We start from the raw sequence: 18748 nt of genomic DNA, 5'->3' as shown, positions 1-18748 counted from the left end.
GTGTATAGAGATATGCATAGGGGCAATTACAGGCTCCTGTGTAGACTCTGGAGCCCTGGTGGCGCAGTGGTTAAGAGCCACGGCTGCTAACCAAACAGATTGGCATTTGAATCCACCAGTCGCTCCTTGGAAACCCATGGGGCGGTTCTATGCTGTCCTATAGGGTCACTAGGAGTCGGAATCAACTCGACGGCAACAGGCTTGATTTGGTGTAGACTCTTAGAAGCATGCTAAATAGGAAAATAGGCCCTAAACAAAAAGCTGGGTTTTTTTTAAATAATTTCCTTGTTCATTCTGAAAATTTCTTTTCTTATGTTGGCAGACTGATGATAAAGGTGTTTTTGCGACACACCTTTCTCAGGAGTACCAGCTAGCAGCGGAAACATTTAATTTGACCCCGTCTCAGGTGTGGGATCTGTCTTACGAATCTATCAACTACGTCTTTGCCTCAGACAGTACCAAATGTGAACTAAGAAAGAAGTGGAATCATCTCAAGCCCAACGTGTTATGTTTTTAAGCTGTAATGAGGTGGACTGCTCTCAAATTACGTGTTGCAACAAGATCTTCCTGCCATTTTCCACTTGGTGAATTGCCCACCACTCCTTTTGAAGCATAAGCAGCCCAGTACCGTGGGCTCAGTAAATATGTATTAAACTGACCAGCAGGCACTGAGGTCTTCCATCGCTTACCTCCATGCTGCCTTCTGAAGGGACTTGCTGCTAACTAAACTCCCGTTCCACTTGTAAATTTTTTTTTTTAGCAGTTTTTCCCCATTAATGATCATAAAACTTCAGGTAAATCAAAGTAGTTTCTCAGGACAAATTTTACAATCACTAGTCTAAATAGGAGCCCTGGTGGCACAGCAGCTAAGAGCTCAGGTGCTAGCCAAAAGATGGACAGTTTGAATCCACCAGCCGCTCTTTGGAAAACACTGTGGGGCAGTTCTACTCTGTCCTATAGGGTTGCTATGAGTCGGAATCGACTCGGCAGCAGTGGGTTTGGTTGCTTTTTTTTGGTTTTGGTCTAAATAACGTGATGAAAGAGGGAAAGCATTGCTGCCAGGACTTTGAAGCCTCTAGCCTGTGACAGCAGCTCTGCGTTGTGCTTCCGTGAGTCAGACTCCCTTCCCTTGCTGTCTCTGGGTGAGTACCCCTCAGGACTGGCAACCTCGGGTTCCCAAGCTCACCGCGCGTTTCCGTGAATCCCAGCAGCCACGGTCACACCTCAGGAACTCCCATGACAGACAGAGCCAGCTGCTGAGGTCAGGCTTTAACCTTCTTGTGAGTGTCCCGTCAAGACTTGAAAGGGATTGAAGTCATTGCTCCAGTTTAGGAATAAAGAGAGAGACTAGCTGGCCAAGGGGCGGGAAAGACAGAAACTGCTGCAGATTCCATTAAAACAACTCTGTCCCTTTAGTTTTTCCTCTGTGGAAGCTGCCAGGATTTCTATCCCAGTGCACACTTTCTCCTGATCACAAAAGGTCCTCCAGTAGTGACAGCATTGTTAACTGAGGGACTCTGTAACCCTGCCGCTATACGTGGACTGTTGGCGCAGGCTTACGTAAGCTCACAGACCAGAGCCACTTCAGTCGTTGGTGAGGGACAATCTTAGATCAATTCTAAATGGTAACAAAAAGTTTATTAGATATCAATGTATGCTTGAATTATTTGTTTCTTAGAATGCATATTTTTTCTTGGGATCAGAGGAAGAGGAGGTGATGGCACTTCTGTTCTCAACTACTAAGACTTTCTGATCAGTATTCCTTCTATCTGTCTGTTTCTTAGGGAGGATAGAGAGAAGCCCTTCAGGCTTTTGAAGTTCTCACTTAAGATGGTTGTGTCCTTGCACAGCATTATATCCTTCCCTCTACCCTCACCCACCCATACAGAAATCACATATCCCTAGACTCTGGAATCTTGAAATAAAGGTCAGTTTTGGTTCCTTTAGGGCCAGAAAACTTCAAGACTAAGGTTGAAAACCTAGGAGGGTTTCCAAAGCCTCTTTGAGTTATAGACTTATAAAATAAACTTTTATCTTTTTATCCCTTAATCTATATATGAAATAAAATTATTTTTTCTTAAAAAAATCATGAATATACTCAAAGACATCATTATAATATTCATCATAGTACTATACAGTGTAAAATTGCAGAGTCTACATATCCAAAATTAAGGGATGGTTAAGAAATATATAGTCTATTCATAAAATGTGGCCATTCCACCACCACTAAAAATGCTGTAGAATAAAATGTAATGACACAAAAGTGGTCTTGATAATATACTCAGTAAAAAAAAAAAAAAGTGGTTATATATAATTTTATAGTTGGTTTTTATTTAATATGTATCCAGAGCTAGTGGGATGAGGGATTTTAATTTGCTGGCTTTATCATTAAGTTCTCTCACAATATAAAAATCAGGCTAGCCTCAAGTGGGAGTGGGGGCTGGAAGGATACACATTCCCCACTAGGAATCGAGGTATTTTTAAAAATAAGGTTTCTACCTTACCCTTTTTCTTCTCTCACTCTCTTTAACATAGTGGAACTACCATAGCGCTAAGGTACTTTTGCTTTCCGTTTCCAGCCTTCAACCTGATTTCCAAATTGTTTTTGAAGGAGCTCCATGGCGGGTGCAGTAGTGAAGGGAGGACTTAAGCTCTTTGTAGTCAGCTCAAATGTCACTCAATTTGAGTTTTTTTAGACCTTATACTTCATGCTGCCAATTTTTTGTCCATATCATTGTGTATTAGGTAGGGGAATTAAAATTGAGGGCTCATTTCATCCTTTAAAAATATGGTACGTTTATTGCTGTTGGTCACAACCCAGAACTAAAACGAGAAACTTAAAAATTATCTCATGGAATATTTTCCATCTTTCTCCTCTCAGCAGGTAATCCAGGAATCCTCAAGAATCACAATAGAGTTTTGCCTGTAAAATCTAGGTAGTTCAACAGCCTATCAGTGTTTTAGTGATATGTACTTTTATATCTGGTTATTATTGTCTATATTTGACAACTGTTACTTCAAGCATAAGGAGCCCTGGTGGTGAAGCAGTTAAGTGCTTGGCTGCTAACCAGGTCAGCAGTTCGAACTCACTAGCTGCCGCCTAAAGAAAAGACCTGGCAGTCCTCTCCCATAAAGATTACAGCCTAAGAAACCCTCTGGGGCAGTTCTACTCTCTCCTCCAGGGTCACTGTGAGCCATACGGATTTGACAGCACACAACAACTTTAAGCATAGTGGACTTGGTTCTCTTTCTCAGAAAGAATGCTTGAAGACTATTATTTCTTGCTTCCGCCATCCTCAGGAAAAGCAGATTGGGCAGCAGAAAAAGGTTTTTGAGTTAGTTTGAGATAAACTGCTCTTCCCTTGATAAGAGATTTACCTTCACCTTATTCTTTTTGCACATTCTCTTTATCTGGAGGTTGGAGGCTGGTCCTTGGTTATTTTAAATAAGGCTCAATCTCCATCCCAGTTATCACAGGTCGTACTGGATTGTGGATACGGACACAGGTATCAAGGATTTTCATTCTAATTTTTCTTGTGCCATCCTTCCTTTGGAAACCCTGGTGGCTTAGTGGTTAAGTGCTACAGCTGCGAACCAAAAGGTCGGCAGTTTGAATCCACCTGATGCGCCTTGGAAACTATGGGACGCTTCTACTCTGTCCTATAGGGTCACTGTGACTTGGAATCGAGTCGATGGCAACAGGTTTGTTTTTATGGGTTCTTCCTTTGCCTAGAACATAAAGATTGATATTTCTAGTTACCCCACATAGGAGCCAAAAGAAGCTGGTAAACATTTATCTTTTCCTACCATCAACAATCATCATAATTTGCATGCACATATAAAAAACATTTGAAGGAATGCTAGGCGCTTTATAGACATAGTTTTTATTAACATGGTATCCCTGAGAGGCAAAATAAGGTGTAAACAATATTCTGCTTTACAGAAAGGGAAACTGAGGCAAGTTGATTTACACGCAAGATGCCTGGAACAATTCCCATCTGCTGGTACCTCATCCAGTGCTTTTCCACAAGACTTTACACAGACAGACAAAAGATGATCTTTGTTTTTGGACAGCATACTTCCTAAACCATCCCAGATTCTGAGGCATTGCTTTAGACTGGTGTCACTTGTACCTCCCTGTATGCCAAAGCAACATTACTGAGACCATCTCCCCTAGTGTTAGATGTCTTGTACTAGGATCCCTCTAGCACTAGAACCCTAACTGATCTGTCATCTAACACAGTCAGGTATTAATTATAGAATCTCTCTCCCCCGACTCCCCTCCCAGATCTCATTCCAGCCACCGGATTCTAACTTTATTGAAATGTGAAATAGGCCTTGGCCATCTGGCCAGGTTCATCTCCCTCTGTGACCTGCCCGTCAGAGGCAGTCCCCTAAAACTGCTCATTCTTCCTCCCCAGAGGTGGCCAGCTGTTTCCTTAGCAATCAATACAGCAGAGGCCCTTGTCATGAAGGTGTAGCACCTCCTGGTCTGCCCCTGGCACCCCATATTTCAGCTGAGGTGATTCTACCTGCCTGCTGCACAGCCCACATGGTACTACAGTTTGTGCTGCCCCCAGCTTTATCTAACCTTCCCACGGCCTGTCCTTTGCCGTCTGCTCCATCTACAAAAAACACTTGGCTCCCCAGTTGCCCGTTCCTCACCCACTCGGCATTCAATTGTGTAACTAGTTTTGGAAAATTCATCCCACCCTAATTTACCCAGGAAATTTCCCTCCTTCTGATTCATGAAGTCTTCCTGAATAAAGAGAATACCTCCCAGATTTTTCTAACAGCAAACTCAAACGCACCGGACCCTAACATTTACATCTAGTGTCACTCCCTAACTTTCTAGGTTTCTCTCAAACTGCTGGAACTGTACACGTGCAGTGATTTATTATTTGCCCATGTCGGTGCATCTGTTGTAGATTGTAAGGACAAGGACAGGGTCTGTTTAACTTGTGCTGTACGGGGCTCATCATACTACTTACTATCAACATACAGGCAACTAATACTATTTGATTATTAAGAGCAGTAATTACACTTGTATTTTAACAGCAGATATGTCTAATCAAATGTGTGTCAGCCACAGACTGGCACCTCCACAGATCAGACAGACCCGCCTTCCCTGCCGTTAGGGGTGGTCCTAATTGGTCACTTTCCCGGTACACAGAGATGCGGCAGTGGCTTCACTGCACATCAGTACTGCATGCCCACAGGGTGTGTGGCGCTGTACTAGGTGTCTGGACTATGTGGGGGGTGGGAGATTGCCTGCTGGCAACTGTAACTGCTTTCTCTGTCACCACACCCAGCTAACTTGCTCTTTGGGCTCCTGGACCACAAGGGACAGATGAAATTCAGATGCAATGGGACAGAAAGAAAATCAAACTAGATGCTGTAAATGTAGTGCTATTCTATCCCAAACCTTCTATGACTTTGAAAAAACTAAGAAATCAGGGTTCCTGCCTCAATATTTCTACAAGGTTAAGGTTTATGTTATTTCGCCACACAGAACACCTAGGTTCTTGACAAGATGATTCATAGGGCAGAACCAAGATGGACATTAAACTGTCCTTTAAGATAAATGAAAAGAATGTGTGGCAAATAACGTCATTCTGAGTTAAAGGTACAGGAAGTTTTTTTCCTTTTTTTTTTTTTTTTAGTGCTTCCATTATTGTTTAAAGAACTAAACTCACTTAAAGAAAAAGGTCTCACAGTTTCTCCCTGAGATGCTTCTGTGATGGGCTTTTCCAGTCAGAAATGCAGCTGAGTAACAGGGTAAGGAAGGGTGCATATCACACTCATGGGATCCGCTGCTACATCCTTTCTGCTTTATTAAGGGAATGGTGTAGGCACTGAGAGGGAAAAGGTGTTACCTGTCGATTCTGATGCAGGCAGAGAGGGACTGAAATTCCCCTTCCATTCTTTAAGACGACTGTGTCGGAAATTTGGCTTTAGATCCAAGAGGAACGTAAGGACAGTGGGACAGATCCTAAAGAGTACTTCCTAAACTAGGAGATGGATCTCACTATTGGAAGACTTTCCAAACAATACTTTTATTGAGGCTCTTTCTAGATCCTCGGGGGCTTACTTAGGTGCTGACTGTGACAGAAGCGTCTCTCGTGTATGGATTTCTCGGTGCTTATTAAGGGCAGAGCTTTTACTGAAGCACTTGCCACAGGCATGACACCCATAGGGTTTCTCTCCTGTGTGGGTTCTATGATGTGCACGTAAGTCAGAACTCTTACCAAAACTCTTCCCACAGTCAGGACACACATGGGGTCTCTCCCCTGTGTGTATCCTCCGATGTGCGCTAAAATGAGAGCTGTTGTTGAAGCTTTTTCCACACTCTTCACATTGATAGGGCTTTTCTCCTGTGTGGGTTCTCTGGTGAATTATAAGGCTTGAGCTCTGATTGAAGCGTTTTCCACACTCACCACATTGATAAGGTTTCTCTCCTGTGTGAATTCTCCTATGGGTGATGAAATTTGAACTGTCACGGAAACTTTTCCCACAGTCAAGGCATTTATAAGGTTTCTCTCCAGTGTGGATTCTCCGGTGTCTAATGAGGCGAGCACTACGACTGAAGCTTTTCCCACAATCGGCACACTTATATGGATTTTCCATCTGCTGGGATATCTGATGCATGAGGTGGGAATTTGGACCAACGCTTCTGCCATATGTGAGATACTTACAGGGTTTCTCTCCCAAATAAGGTTTCTGATGATTTAGGACTTTCCCTGAGCTCCTCTCTGGGAGTATCAGTTTTCCTCTTCTCTCCCCTGGGGTCTTTTCCCACTGTCTGCCTGATCTACATTCACTCTCACTGCCTTTACCCTGATTACGATGGCGAGAAATTTTCCTTTCAGATCTTGCAAGCAACGTCCTATGCAGTTGTACTTCCTCAGAAATATCCCGATTTGGATTCTTTTCATTCTCAAATCCAGCCTCGAAACCTGGTATAAGAATAGAATTTTTTAAGTTATTCATTTCCTAAATGGTATGTACAAGGGCAAAGTAAACCAGGAGAAAGCATGTATTGCAATTAGATGATTAAAGATAAAAATTTGGGAGCTCTAGATCCCAAGTAATTCTCATCTATTAAAATTCCAATGCTTTATTTCTGTACATAGTGACCTATCACTTGCTTCTCGTCTATATAGGGGATGATTAATATCCTCTAAAGCTTCCTGGATACCCAGGATCTTCAGAAAATCCTTAGTAAAGCATGGAGAACACACTGAATTTAAGACTATCACCATGTTTATACAGGAAAGACACTTTCTAATGCTGTCTTTTGCCTCATTTCAGGCCAGTAACTAGTTATTAGTTTTTTGCCAGTAACTAAAAGGATTAGAAGGAAATGCCCAGGAAAACTTTTTGGGAAACTTCTGTATCTAGAAAGACCTACGTGGTCTCTTCACCTTGAATTCCAATATATGTTGGGAATAAAAACAGGGTAGAAAAACACATAGTGTTTTTCAAAGAACAAAAGGCCTCTGAGACAGAAACTTTGCCAGGAAGTGTCTCTCTCAAACAATTTTCTTTGTCCTCAGAAAAATAATCACTAAATGTTGTAAAATACCTACTCTAATGCCCAGGTATTCTACTACGCAACTTTTTAAGAAAAGGAGGAAGAATATTTTCCTAAGAACCAACTGCCGGGCTCCTCTGGGCCTAAAAAAGAGAATCTGCAGTTCTTCAGACATTTCAGATAAACTCTGGACCCCAAATTCCCTGAACTAAATCTACGCAAATGAACGAGGTATATATATACACATGAGCCCCCGAGAGCAGTATTTCCACCCAGAAACCTAGCCTTAGGAGATCCTCCATGAAATAGGGCTCACGAGATTAAATCAAATATCAGAAACCTAAATATCCGAGTTAATATATATTGTGAGTCTCCAAGAAAAGTATTCAGCATTTCCCAAACCTGCAAACCATTTTTTAGTGGAACATATTAATACCCCATGAAATTGATGCTCCATGGGATGCCTTTAAAAAATGTTGATATAAAAGGATTTATGGAAAAGAAAACTACTCTTTATTGAATACCTACTATGTGCCCCCATCTCTTGTCCATCAGTTTGTTGTACTGTGGTGGCTTGTGTGTTGCTGTGATGCTGGAAGCTATGCCACTGGTATTTCAAATAGCAGGGCTACCCATGGTGGGCAGGTTTCAGTGGAGCTTCCAGACTAAGACAGATTAGGGGGAAGGACCTGGTGATCTACCTCCAAAAAACTGGCCAGTGAAAACCATACGGATAGCAGCAGAACACTGTCTGATACAGTACTGGAAGACGACCCCCATGTTGGAAGGCACCCAAAATACAAATAGAGAAGAGCTGCCGCCCCAAAGTAGAGCCGACCTTAATGACGTGGATGGAGTAAAGTTTTCAGGACTTTCATTTACTGATGTGGCATGACTCAAAATGAGAAGAAACAGCTGGCAACACCCATGAGTAATGTAGAGAGTCAGCAAAAAAGAGGAAGACCCTCAATGAGATGGACTGACACAGTGGCTGCAACAACTGGCTCAAACATTGCAATGATTGTGAGGATATCACCGGAGCAGGCAGTGTTTCATTCTGTTGTACGCAGTCTCACTGTGAGTCAGCATCAACTTGACGGCACCTAAAAACAACAACTATGCACCCAGGCACTGTGCTAGATGCTTCACACGGTATCTCGTTTACATCAGGTAGAGCTTAATACGGAAGCAAAGTTACGAGGATTAGATGACTCGCTCTAGGCCACTGAGGTGATAATACAGCCCAGATTCACATACGTATACACGTGTGACTCCAAAATTTGAACTCTTCTCCACACAATGAGGGAAACCATAGTGAAGTTTTTTTGCTTTTTAATATAATAACTAAGATTCAAAGGGTCAATTCCCTCAGAAGTCTTAGGCTTTTGCTCAAGTGGCTCTGAAGAAGGGGTTATCAGGTTTTTACGTATGTGAATGAAGCAGACACAGCTGGCATATGAACTGGACCTTGAAGAAAAAACAGATAATTAACTTTTAAAATTGATTTCATCCTACGATGATGGGTACATGACATGCCCCTTGGGAAATGTTAGCTTTCAGATTCCCTGCTAAGTAAACAGGGGGCCCTGGTGGTGCAGCGGTTAAGTGCTCAGCCACTAACCTAAAGGCCAGTGACCCACCAGCTGCTCCATGGGAGAAAGACGTGGCAGTCTGCTCCCATAGATCACAGCCTTGAAAACCACGGGGGCAGTTCCACTCTGTCCTGTAGGCTTGTTCCAAGTTGGAACCAACAGCAACAGAGTTTGATAAGTAAACTGGCTAGAAGCTTGAGAGCTCCCATGTAGGATGACAGCAAATTTACAAGGTTTGTAATCACCTGAGATGGATGACGTAGGAGGTGAGTCACAAGAATGGTTTATATTCCCTCACTGAGCTGCTTTAACAAAAAGGAGACAGGGAAGGGAGACAGTGGTCACAAGAGGAATCCACGGGAGCGGGTGTAGATGCCAGTTCTCCTAATCCTCAACATGATCATCATTTTTCTAAATCCCACTGCCTCCCTTCTGCTACTCAGACCTTTAGAAGTGGAAGAATCTTACCACTGGGGCTCTGGAATAAGACCGGAGCACGGGTCAGGACAGCCCCCGGGGGTACCTCCATATCGTCTTCATCACCATCAGAATCTTCTTCTATGGCCCCTTCTGCATCCTCAGCTTGCTTCTCAGCCTCGGCCTCACTGGTCTCTTGGATCGGGCAAGGTGTCTCCTCCTCCAGGCCACCGCTGGGGAGGACAGCAACCCGTGCACTCACCAAGGCATCCATCTCTTCAAAGAAGGGACAGGTCTCGGGTGCCTGGCCGTTCTTGACTTTGCGATAGCTGGTTTGTAGACTTTTAAACTTGGTCCGACACTGCTCAGGTGTCCTGAGAAAGCCGTATTCCCATAGCCGCTCAGCCACTGCTCCATACAGCTGACTGTTGCGGTGACAGTTCCGGAGGGCTTCATAAAACTGAGTCTCACTAAGAATCGCAAGGTACGTCTTGGTCTCCTCATAGCCCCAGTGTACACCTGCCACCAGGAGAGAAATGTCAGTACCACTTAACCCAGAGCTTTAGAGCCTCAATTCCTCAGACCTACCATCTGTAACACGAAAAGTCACTAAGGTTGGATTCCTAGATGGAAAGATAAATACTTCATTTCCAAAATCTACACAAACTCATTACAGAATGCTCTACTTCTCTATAAAAAAAAAAAAATATCCCATAGCAATTTCACAAAGACCTTAATTCCTATGCTGACAGGCCTTCCCACCTCATCACTGAAACGATCACTAAGAACTGAGGCAAGTATACAGCATGCATTTTTCTACCCTCCCGGTAGTTTTTCTGGAGTTCTGATCCTAACTAGAAAATAACTGGTCAGGTGAAGAAGCACAACCCATCACTGTCAGCCACAGAGTCACCCCTAACTTATCTGACCATTCTCCTTTTTCTACCAGCCCTACTTCCTAGGGATTCAGTTGCCCAAAGAATGACCCCAAACCCCAAGGAACTGCCTCTTTCAGAATCACACTGCTGCCTGATCCCACAATCTTACAAGCCCAGCAATGGCAAAGGACCTGAAGGGTACAAGAAAAGGACCTTATAGCCATGTACCTTATCTGTAGTGTGCAGGACTAGAAGCCAGGAAAGGAAGCAGAGGGACAGCATCTCCTGGACTGAACACATGTTGGGGCTGCAGGTCCCTGCCCTTGGGCAGTGCTTTCAGGATAAGTCTCTGCTTCCTAAAGGTACCCAAGGTCAAGGGAAAGGGGCTTCAAGTCTTCCTCCCAAATAAAAGCCACTTGGAGGTTAGACTTCTCCCATTATCCTCCACTCACTGATAATAAAAGAGAATGGGAAAAAATCGGAAGACAAAAAGCCATGGAAAAAGATAATAGAACAAAGATAATAATAGCAGCTAGAACTTTAATAAAGGAGCCCTGGTGGCACAGTGGCTAAGCACTTGGCTGCTCACCAAAAGGTTGGCAGTTCGAACCTACCAGCTGTTCCATGGGAGAGAGATGTGGCAGTCTGCTTCTGTAAATATTTACAGCCTTGGAAACCCTACTCTGCCATATAGGGTCGTTATGAGTGAGAATCGACTTGACAGCAATGGGTTTGGTTTCGGTTTGTGAGCAAACAGGCACTGACAAGACTGAAGGTGAATTGTATGGGATGTGAATTATATCTCAATAAAGCTGTTAAAAAAAAAAAAAAAAGGCTCCTGACTCATACTTTGGTGTTCTTTCCACAACACCATGATTGTACAAATTACATCAACAGTAATAGGTGATACTTAAAAAGGATTCCATAGGCAAGTAATATTTCAGAACAAAGTGCCCAGCAAGCTTTCTTATTAGGGACTTCTCAGTGATGTTAAAATGCCAATGTGCATTGCGAACAGCTGAGACTATTGTAAAATATTTACCAAACTTAGCCATGGAACTCTTTTTTTGTGAAAGATCTGGAAGGTCTAGTGCTGCTTAGGACACACTTTGGGCAATCTTTCACTGTGCTATTCTAAGCAAAAATGAACACATAATAGATTTTGAGGGGTAAGACATATGCTATATTTTTAGGCAAATAACACGCACATATACATTTTTGTAAACTACACCCCCCCCGTGCATTATTTTCATAAGTGCACTCACTATACCAATACTTTTTTACCTGTTTGCTGACTTCAATTTTTTTCTGTCCAACGGATTTAATGTTACCGGGATAAAACTGATCTCGTGGAAGCTTCACTTAAGGTAGTTATTTTCCTAAACCAAGTGCAACCAATAGTGAACTGAACGGGCTCGTGATGGAAATGGGATGCCATGCTAAAACCAAAGAGTATGAATGCACAAAAAGAGCTAGAAACTAAGTAAGAAGCTATCCTAGGCCTAAGATGTTTGTATTTTACTGCTTTTATAAACCTTACACTGAAAAGTAATTTTTGATAAGTGTCTTTGAAGTCAACAAATGAGTCGCCAGAAGAAATTATTTTCATCTTAGAGTAAACAATTTTAGTTTTATTCATCCATTATCATCGGTGGTTCTCATTCTCACGGAAAGGCGATTCCTTTTCATGAATTTAGAAATCCAAGTGAAACCTGCACTGAAATCTATGATTCCTCTTTCATCTGCCAGAAGTTTCACTTTCACCTGAATTGCGACGGTAGAGACACCTTGACTTTGTTCCCTCTGAGAAATAATCCACTGTTTCAAGTCCTTCTCCAGCTCAGGCCATTTTGCTTTGGGCCCAGGACGTGCACATTTTCGTGGATTCATTTTCTCCAGCTCCTTTTTCTCCTTTCTACATTCGTGAATAGATGACTTTCCAACCTCAAACTCTCTGGCTGCCACTCTGTTGCTTGTTTCTTCCGCCCTCACAACGACTTTCAGTTTGAAGTCAGCGATGTAGGACTTTACGTCTAATTCCTGCCATGATCCTGAAGGGTTCTAAGATGTAGATTTATGAACTGAAAAAATGTGCACGATATAATCAATAACTGGTTGGCTATAGTAAAGGGAACACAATTCAAATGTGAGGTGTAAAAGAAGCAAAACCCAAAAAAACCAAACCTGTTGCCATCCAGTCGATTCCGACTCACAGTGACCCTATAGGACAGGGAGAACTGCCCCATAGCGTTTCCAAGGAGCACCTGGTGGACTCGAATTGCTGACCTTTTGGTTAGCAGCTGAGCTCTTAACTGCTACAAACACAGGGGTCTCTTTATATGCTCACAAGCATGACTAAGGTGATTTATGATCTTTGATCAAAGACACTGATGCTAATAAGACATAATTAGACTATGAATAAAAAAAGCAGACCTAAAATAGCTTAATGGTTTCAATTACGATCTGATAAGGTTTTTGAATTCGACTGCTGAGCCAAGAGCGATTGTGTATCAGTTTTACTTTGTTTACTCCTCTAATTAAAAGCCAGAATTAAAAGACAACTGTGATAATTACATCAATGCAGACTGAATTGGGATTACTATTGATAACTACTCAGTACCATTTATGCCAGTGCAGGCTTCGCTTTGTTTACGCTTCCAATTGATAGCCCGTGATTTAGACAGGCTTCAGTAGGTCCAAGGTGCCGACTGATGACTCAGAAGTGACAGGGATATAATTACCAACTTAAATTAACAGAAACAAACACAGTTTCTGTTGTTTATTTTCCAAATTACTGGGGTGCTACCAAACTCAATCCATGACTTCTTGACCATGGCTTACCATATTTTCACACAACTAACGTGTGCCTTCTACATTTGTTTTTCAATTGCATCCTCCCCCCGAGGAAGTATTTTTATAAGCACGCTATGCTTTTTTTTTTTTTTTACAGCAACGTGTAAAAAAATTGGCATAACGGTGCTTATGAAAATACCTCATGGGGGTGTGGTTGGCAAACAAATGTAGAAGGTACATGTTATTTGCATAAGAATATGGTTATACCTCTATTATACAAATATGATCAAAAGTAAATTTTTGAACTATTAAATGAGGGTGAATGAGACCAAAATTCACTTTGGAAAATGTCACAAGACATATGCAATACATGCATGGATGTGCTATGCCAGAACTATTCTGGCATAATTTCGTCATTTCCACACATTATGTATGTATGCATGTTATTTATGTGGGCGCACTATTTGCGAAAAAGTACGGTAATATATGTAAAGCACCAAGTTCATACAAGGTGTTCAAATGCTAGCTCTCCTTAAAAATAATACAGTGACAAGTTCTCCTCAATAAGCCTGCAATCATTTTACGATCAGAAAAAAATTTTTAATAAAGAAATGAAAGGACATTTATTCCTTTTCAAGACTCTCTTGAATTTTTTTCCAAGTGTATTTCTTCCAAAAATCTAAAGTTATTCCCTGCCTACTACTATCTCACTGTTTTCCCACAAAAGAGAATGAAATACACATATAATTTAGAAGTCTCCTTTTTGTTCCAGCCTCATCCCTCCCGAAGTCTCATCCCCAAACCAAGAAGAAAAGCCTCTTACCACTTGGGCTGCAGAACAGGACTGGTGCAGATGAGCTGTCGGAGTCCTGGGGGGTAGCCTCTGGGCCCATCTCATCACTGTCAGATCCCTCAGCCATGGCCTCTTCTGCTCCCCCATCAGGCTGCCAGCCCTCTTGCCCTGGGTTCTCAGTCTCAGCATCACTGCCCACCAGACCAGAGTGAGAGGCTGCCTCTTCCAGGCAATTACTGGGCAGCGCGATGACCTGTGCGCTCATCAGGGCTTCCATCTCTTCAAAGAAGGGGCAGGTCTCAGGTGGATGGCCACTTTTGACTTTCCGATAGCTCTTCTGGAGACCTTTGAACTTGGTTCGACACTGTTCCAAGGTCCGGAGGAAGCCATATTCTCGGAGCCGCTTAGCCACTGCCCCATACACTTGGCTATTTCTATGACAATTTCGGAGAGCCTCATAAAACTCCGTCTGACTGAGAATTGCAAGGAGAGTTCTGGTCTCTTCATAGCCCCAGTGCACACCCACTACCTTCTCATCCTCAAAGCCCCAGTGATCCTGTTCTACCCAGGTTCTTCTCTCTCTCCTGGATGGTAACAGATCGGCAGGCATTCGTCTGTCTCCAGTGTGACTGCCTCCTGGGAGTTCCCTCTCCTTGGAGCCCAGCAGATCTGGGATCCATGGCTCTCCTTGCTCCGGCCTGGAGACCACACCAGATTTAGGAAATGGAAATCCTGCTTGCAGGGAAGCAAACAAAGGATATCATAGTTTGGACTGATCATATAAAAATCTCTGAGTTTAGTCCTGCCTTTTTTTATCCAAGGTTATTAGGAAAGCGTCTGGGGAAATGTTTTCAGGAAGTTCAATGGGTTGAGGAAAGTGGAGCAAATACTGGAAACTTCAAAAAATGAGAATTTTCCAGAGCAGGGTGACAAGAGAACAAGGTTCTGTTGTGTGTTCAGAGCAGATAATTCTATTCCAAGTTGCTCCCTAACTGTCCTCACCACTTCTTGGCAGGAACTGCTGCAAACAGTTACGTCCTGTCTCCTATAGTTCTTCACCGGGGGCTAGAGAAGCAAACTCAGTGATTTTAATGTGAGGAGGGAGTTTGTCTTCAACTCATCCATTTCCATATTCAATCGGTCACTAAGTTCTAAAGGTGCTTCCTCCCTACTGCCACCATACAAGCCCGGACTCCTCATCGGCTCAAACCTGGGTAACTGCAGCATTCACTGCCTTTATCTACCCAACCCAGGCCCTTGCCTTCTCAGTCCACAGGCTATACTGCTGCCATCACATCACTTCTCTGTTCAAAACCTTCAACCACTCTCTAAATCTACCTCATCCGATCCATACTCCACTCCAGTTTTCAACATTAGAATTAGCCCTGCCCTACCTGTTGACCTTCTTGTCTACCATGCATTCTCCACTCCTATTAGACTTTTCTCTCCAGAACACAGCTAACTTTTTATTTACCATTTTGTGCTTTCTCTTTAACTCTCTTCCTATCAAAATTTAACTCATCCTTCAAGAAGCTGTATTTGCCAGTGTCTCAGAGACTCTCATCTCTCACTTGGCCAAAGCCCTACAGCACTCAAGCACTGAGCAACAAGTCACTGTTTGGTCCTGTTCCAGTACAGCTCAGCACATATTTATAGTTGGGTTCTCAGTCACACTGTAAGCTCAAGAACCTGCAAGGGGCTGAGCATGCTGTCGGTGTTTAAAAACCAACTGATTTAATTCTGCCAGTCTGTGGTGGGGTTCAGGGATTTGAGCTGGATGACTAATAAAGGCCATTACCAAACTGGCTTAGAAGGCTAACGTCTTGGATGATAAGATCAGAATTCAAAATAACCTGAACAAGTTACAGAAATGATCAAAGAAAAAAAATACAAAATGGACTTCAACAGAGTTCAAAGAAGAAAAACAAGTTCTACAAAATCAATTACAAGCAGCAGCAACTAGGCACAAAACCAATAGGGAAGGCTGTAAGAATCCTGGGAGTTAACAGGTGAACAAAAATTATCAAGTAATTATCAATTGGATTATACTGAAAGAAAATGCAGCAAACTTGTGAAGGAAAAGCTCCCGTTCTGCCTTTTCCTCACTGGAGTAATACACAGAACTTAGTTCTCCACAATTAACATTTAGGTTAAAGGAAGTTAATGACAACTTAGGTCTGAGAATGGAGCTTCCGGGGAAAAGCTTAAAAAATAAACACAGCTTCATTTGGAGACGGAAATGACTAAAAGGAGGATGTGCCTTTAAGTACAGAAAAGAATTTTTAACTAGAAAATAATGACCTACTATTATCATTACCAAGAGGAAATAAAATAGTTCCAAGTTCTGATAAAAACTAGGAAGTTACCCTCTCATGCACTTATCAAAAGTACAAATACAAAAAACACTTACTGTAGGCTGAGAGCTTAACTACATGCCTTCAGGAGGTCCCCAACAATTGCATATCTATTTAGTCCTGAAATCCCTTTCCCGCTCACTACTCCCAACCCTATTTCTCCCAGCTCAGAATGGCACCTATCTACCCGCATGAATCTACTCCTCACCGCTCCTTTGAAAAGGTCTGAGCTTCTCCTTTGGGTTCATCTGCTCCTGTAGTCCCAGGTCTGGGCTTCTTGCCCTCTCTTTCTTGGGTACACCCCTGGGCTGGGGTTCCACTGACTCCTGCCGAACACTTAATAACTCCTGTGATGATTTCAGGGGTGTCATCTTCTCCGAGCGCACTTCCTGCCCCTTCACAGAGACTGTGACCTAGAAACAACCCCCATTAATTGTCACTGCAAGGTCATAATGGGGGGCATTCCCAGAGGAGATTAATACCCCAAAAGATCATCCTTCTGGGACATGGCTAGAGTTGTAGGGATTGGGGGTTATAACAAACAAGTAATTCCATTACTGTTAGCTTAGAGCAGCTGGAACTCCAGAATGAAAAGACCAATATAGTTAACCCAACTACAAGTTAAAAAAAAAATCCTGATTAATGAGCTACAAATAATTCATTATGGCAGGGTAGGCAAAGATACACCCAGGTAGCATCTCCAGACAAACTCTATATGAAAAAGTTACCTGTTCCAGGGTCAGAAGTATAAGCATCATTGAAGGAGACTGTGCCCCTCTTTAAACCTATCTATACCTTAACCTGGCTGTTACCCTTACCCTTTTGCGATCACACATTTCTGAACTCCCCCTCCTTTCTCACCGAACGTCCAGGTCTTCCAAGCTGTCTTTCTAAATCTTCCACCAGAGCCACCGCCTCCTCTCCACTGTCTGGACAATGTTCCTGTACCCAGTTCTGGATCTCCCCAGGTAAGACCGCCAGGAACTGCTCTAGCACCAACAACTCTACAATCTGCTCCTTGGTGCGTGCTTCCGGCCTTAGCCACCGACAGCAAAGTTCCCAGAGTTGGCTGAAAGCCTGCCGGGGCCCTGCCACCTCCTGGTAATGGAATCTCCTGAAGCGTTGTCGGAAGGTCTCAGAGTTAGTGCCATCCCCTCTCAGAGTGGGTCTGGCCATCATTCACAGCAGAAAGCAACTTCCCTCCACTTAAGGGTCTGGGCTCCAGGGCTTACACCTATCTTCCCATTCCTTGGAGAATCACCTGCAGTCTCTCTGTAAGAGGAGTTTCTTCCTAGGGTAGAGAGAGATGGCACTATCAGAAGGAATATATTCATACGTCTAAAATCCTGCCAGGGCTGGCCTGACTTCCCATATGCTCCAACTGGCCATCTGAGGTAGCACCATCTTCAGGGCAGCAAGCCAAGGCTGTGAGCTGAAGGAGAGAGACCTTTCAAAAGCTGCGTTTCTGGGCGACCTCCAGGGCAGCCCGGGGAAGCACCAGAGAACGGAGTACTGTGTCTGCTCCTCTCCCACCTCCCCCAAATCCGACCCCATTTAGCTCCCTTGACCAGTACTACACAGTGAGTTCGAACCATATGGGAGACCTGGAGTTCGAGAGGATCTACAGACAAGTCACCGTCCTGCCGAGAGCAGCGGGTCGCAGCTGTGTCCCCCGTACCTCGGCAGTCCTTCCCGGGGCCCTCTCCGTCCGCCCCGCCCCCTCCGGCTCCACGACTACCAACTCCCACCCCACACAAAAATCAATTACTAAATGTCGAGTCTTTGTTTCTCCCCCTCCGCAGAGGAACCGTTCGGCAAGGACTCGAGAGCCACTGAAGGGAAACCGAGCGCATCGGGAGAAGGCAGCTCCGACTCCTGAAGCGAGGGCCGGGTGGGCTTGGGGAGAGTCACACTGAGTTGGTAGAGAGGGAGTCCAGGGAACGGTCGGGATGGGTCTCCTGAGGACGAGCCAGGGTGCCGGCCAGAGGCTCCGAGGGCTGCGGGGCTTGCCGGCGCGGAACTCGGCTCCAGGAGCGGCGGGTACGGGGTTCCGGCCTCTTTGTCTTCGCTCCCTCCGGCCGGGTCACTCTCGGAGCCCCGTGCGCTGCCTAACACGGGCCTCCGGCCGGGCTACGGCGCCCTGAGAACACTCTCCGACACAGCCCTGGGAGCGTCTCCCTCAGCCCCCTCGCACTCCTGCCCCCGGGCCAGCTTCACCCACTCAGCTCCGGCTCCAGCCCCAAATGGCCAGCCTCCCAGGCCAGCTCCCAAACCGGAAGTGCGAGCAGGCACCTCAGGGCAGAAGGGGCGCATGCGCACCGGCCGCTACTACGCCTCCATCTCCCTCCCAGCACGGCGGGAGCGAGCGGGTGGGACACAGCGGGTCC

General features: G+C 44.2%; 2 protein-coding genes across 14 annotated transcripts in view; one reads left to right on the top strand and one right to left on the bottom strand.

Annotated features, from left to right (window-relative positions):
- Window positions 1-1536, top strand: part of ADAL (adenosine deaminase like) — a 19669-nt gene extending 18133 nt beyond the window's left edge. For 5 of the 6 annotated variants that reach the window (XM_003418764.4, XM_064292065.1, XM_010598386.3 and 2 more), the window contains one exon: window positions 323-1536. In XM_003418764.4, coding sequence (XP_003418812.2) covers window positions 323-517 — 195 coding nt within the window. In that variant the 3' untranslated portion in view covers window positions 518-1536. The remainder of the gene's footprint in view (window positions 1-322) is intronic. The other variant, XM_064292066.1, reaches the window with a different exon arrangement.
- On the bottom strand, window positions 711-18748 carry ZSCAN29 (zinc finger and SCAN domain containing 29). Of its 8 annotated transcripts, none has more exons than XM_064292061.1 (7): window positions 18130-18748; window positions 17223-17652; window positions 16570-16774; window positions 14038-14739; window positions 9595-10062; window positions 9372-9431; window positions 8087-9001 (listed from the first exon to the last, which is right to left on the bottom strand). In XM_064292061.1, the coding sequence occupies exons 2-6, from the start codon at window positions 17538-17540 to the stop codon at window positions 9421-9423; spliced, it is 1704 nt and encodes a 567-aa protein (XP_064148131.1). In that variant the 5' UTR covers window positions 17541-17652; window positions 18130-18748; the 3' UTR covers window positions 8087-9001; window positions 9372-9420. The 8 variants fall into 8 exon arrangements, with proteins under 8 accessions (XP_010596689.1, XP_010596690.1, XP_003418736.1 ...); XM_023558754.2 differs by having other exon boundaries at window positions 9372-9428; XM_010598387.3 differs by lacking the exons at window positions 8087-9001; window positions 9372-9431 and adding an exon at window positions 711-6956.

This window comes from Loxodonta africana, chromosome 10 (assembly GCF_030014295.1).
Source record: "Loxodonta africana isolate mLoxAfr1 chromosome 10, mLoxAfr1.hap2, whole genome shotgun sequence".
Taxonomy (NCBI): Eukaryota; Metazoa; Chordata; class Mammalia; order Proboscidea; family Elephantidae; genus Loxodonta; species Loxodonta africana.
Note: the sequence above shows the minus strand (reverse complement) of the source record. Positions and strands in the feature narration are given on the sequence as shown.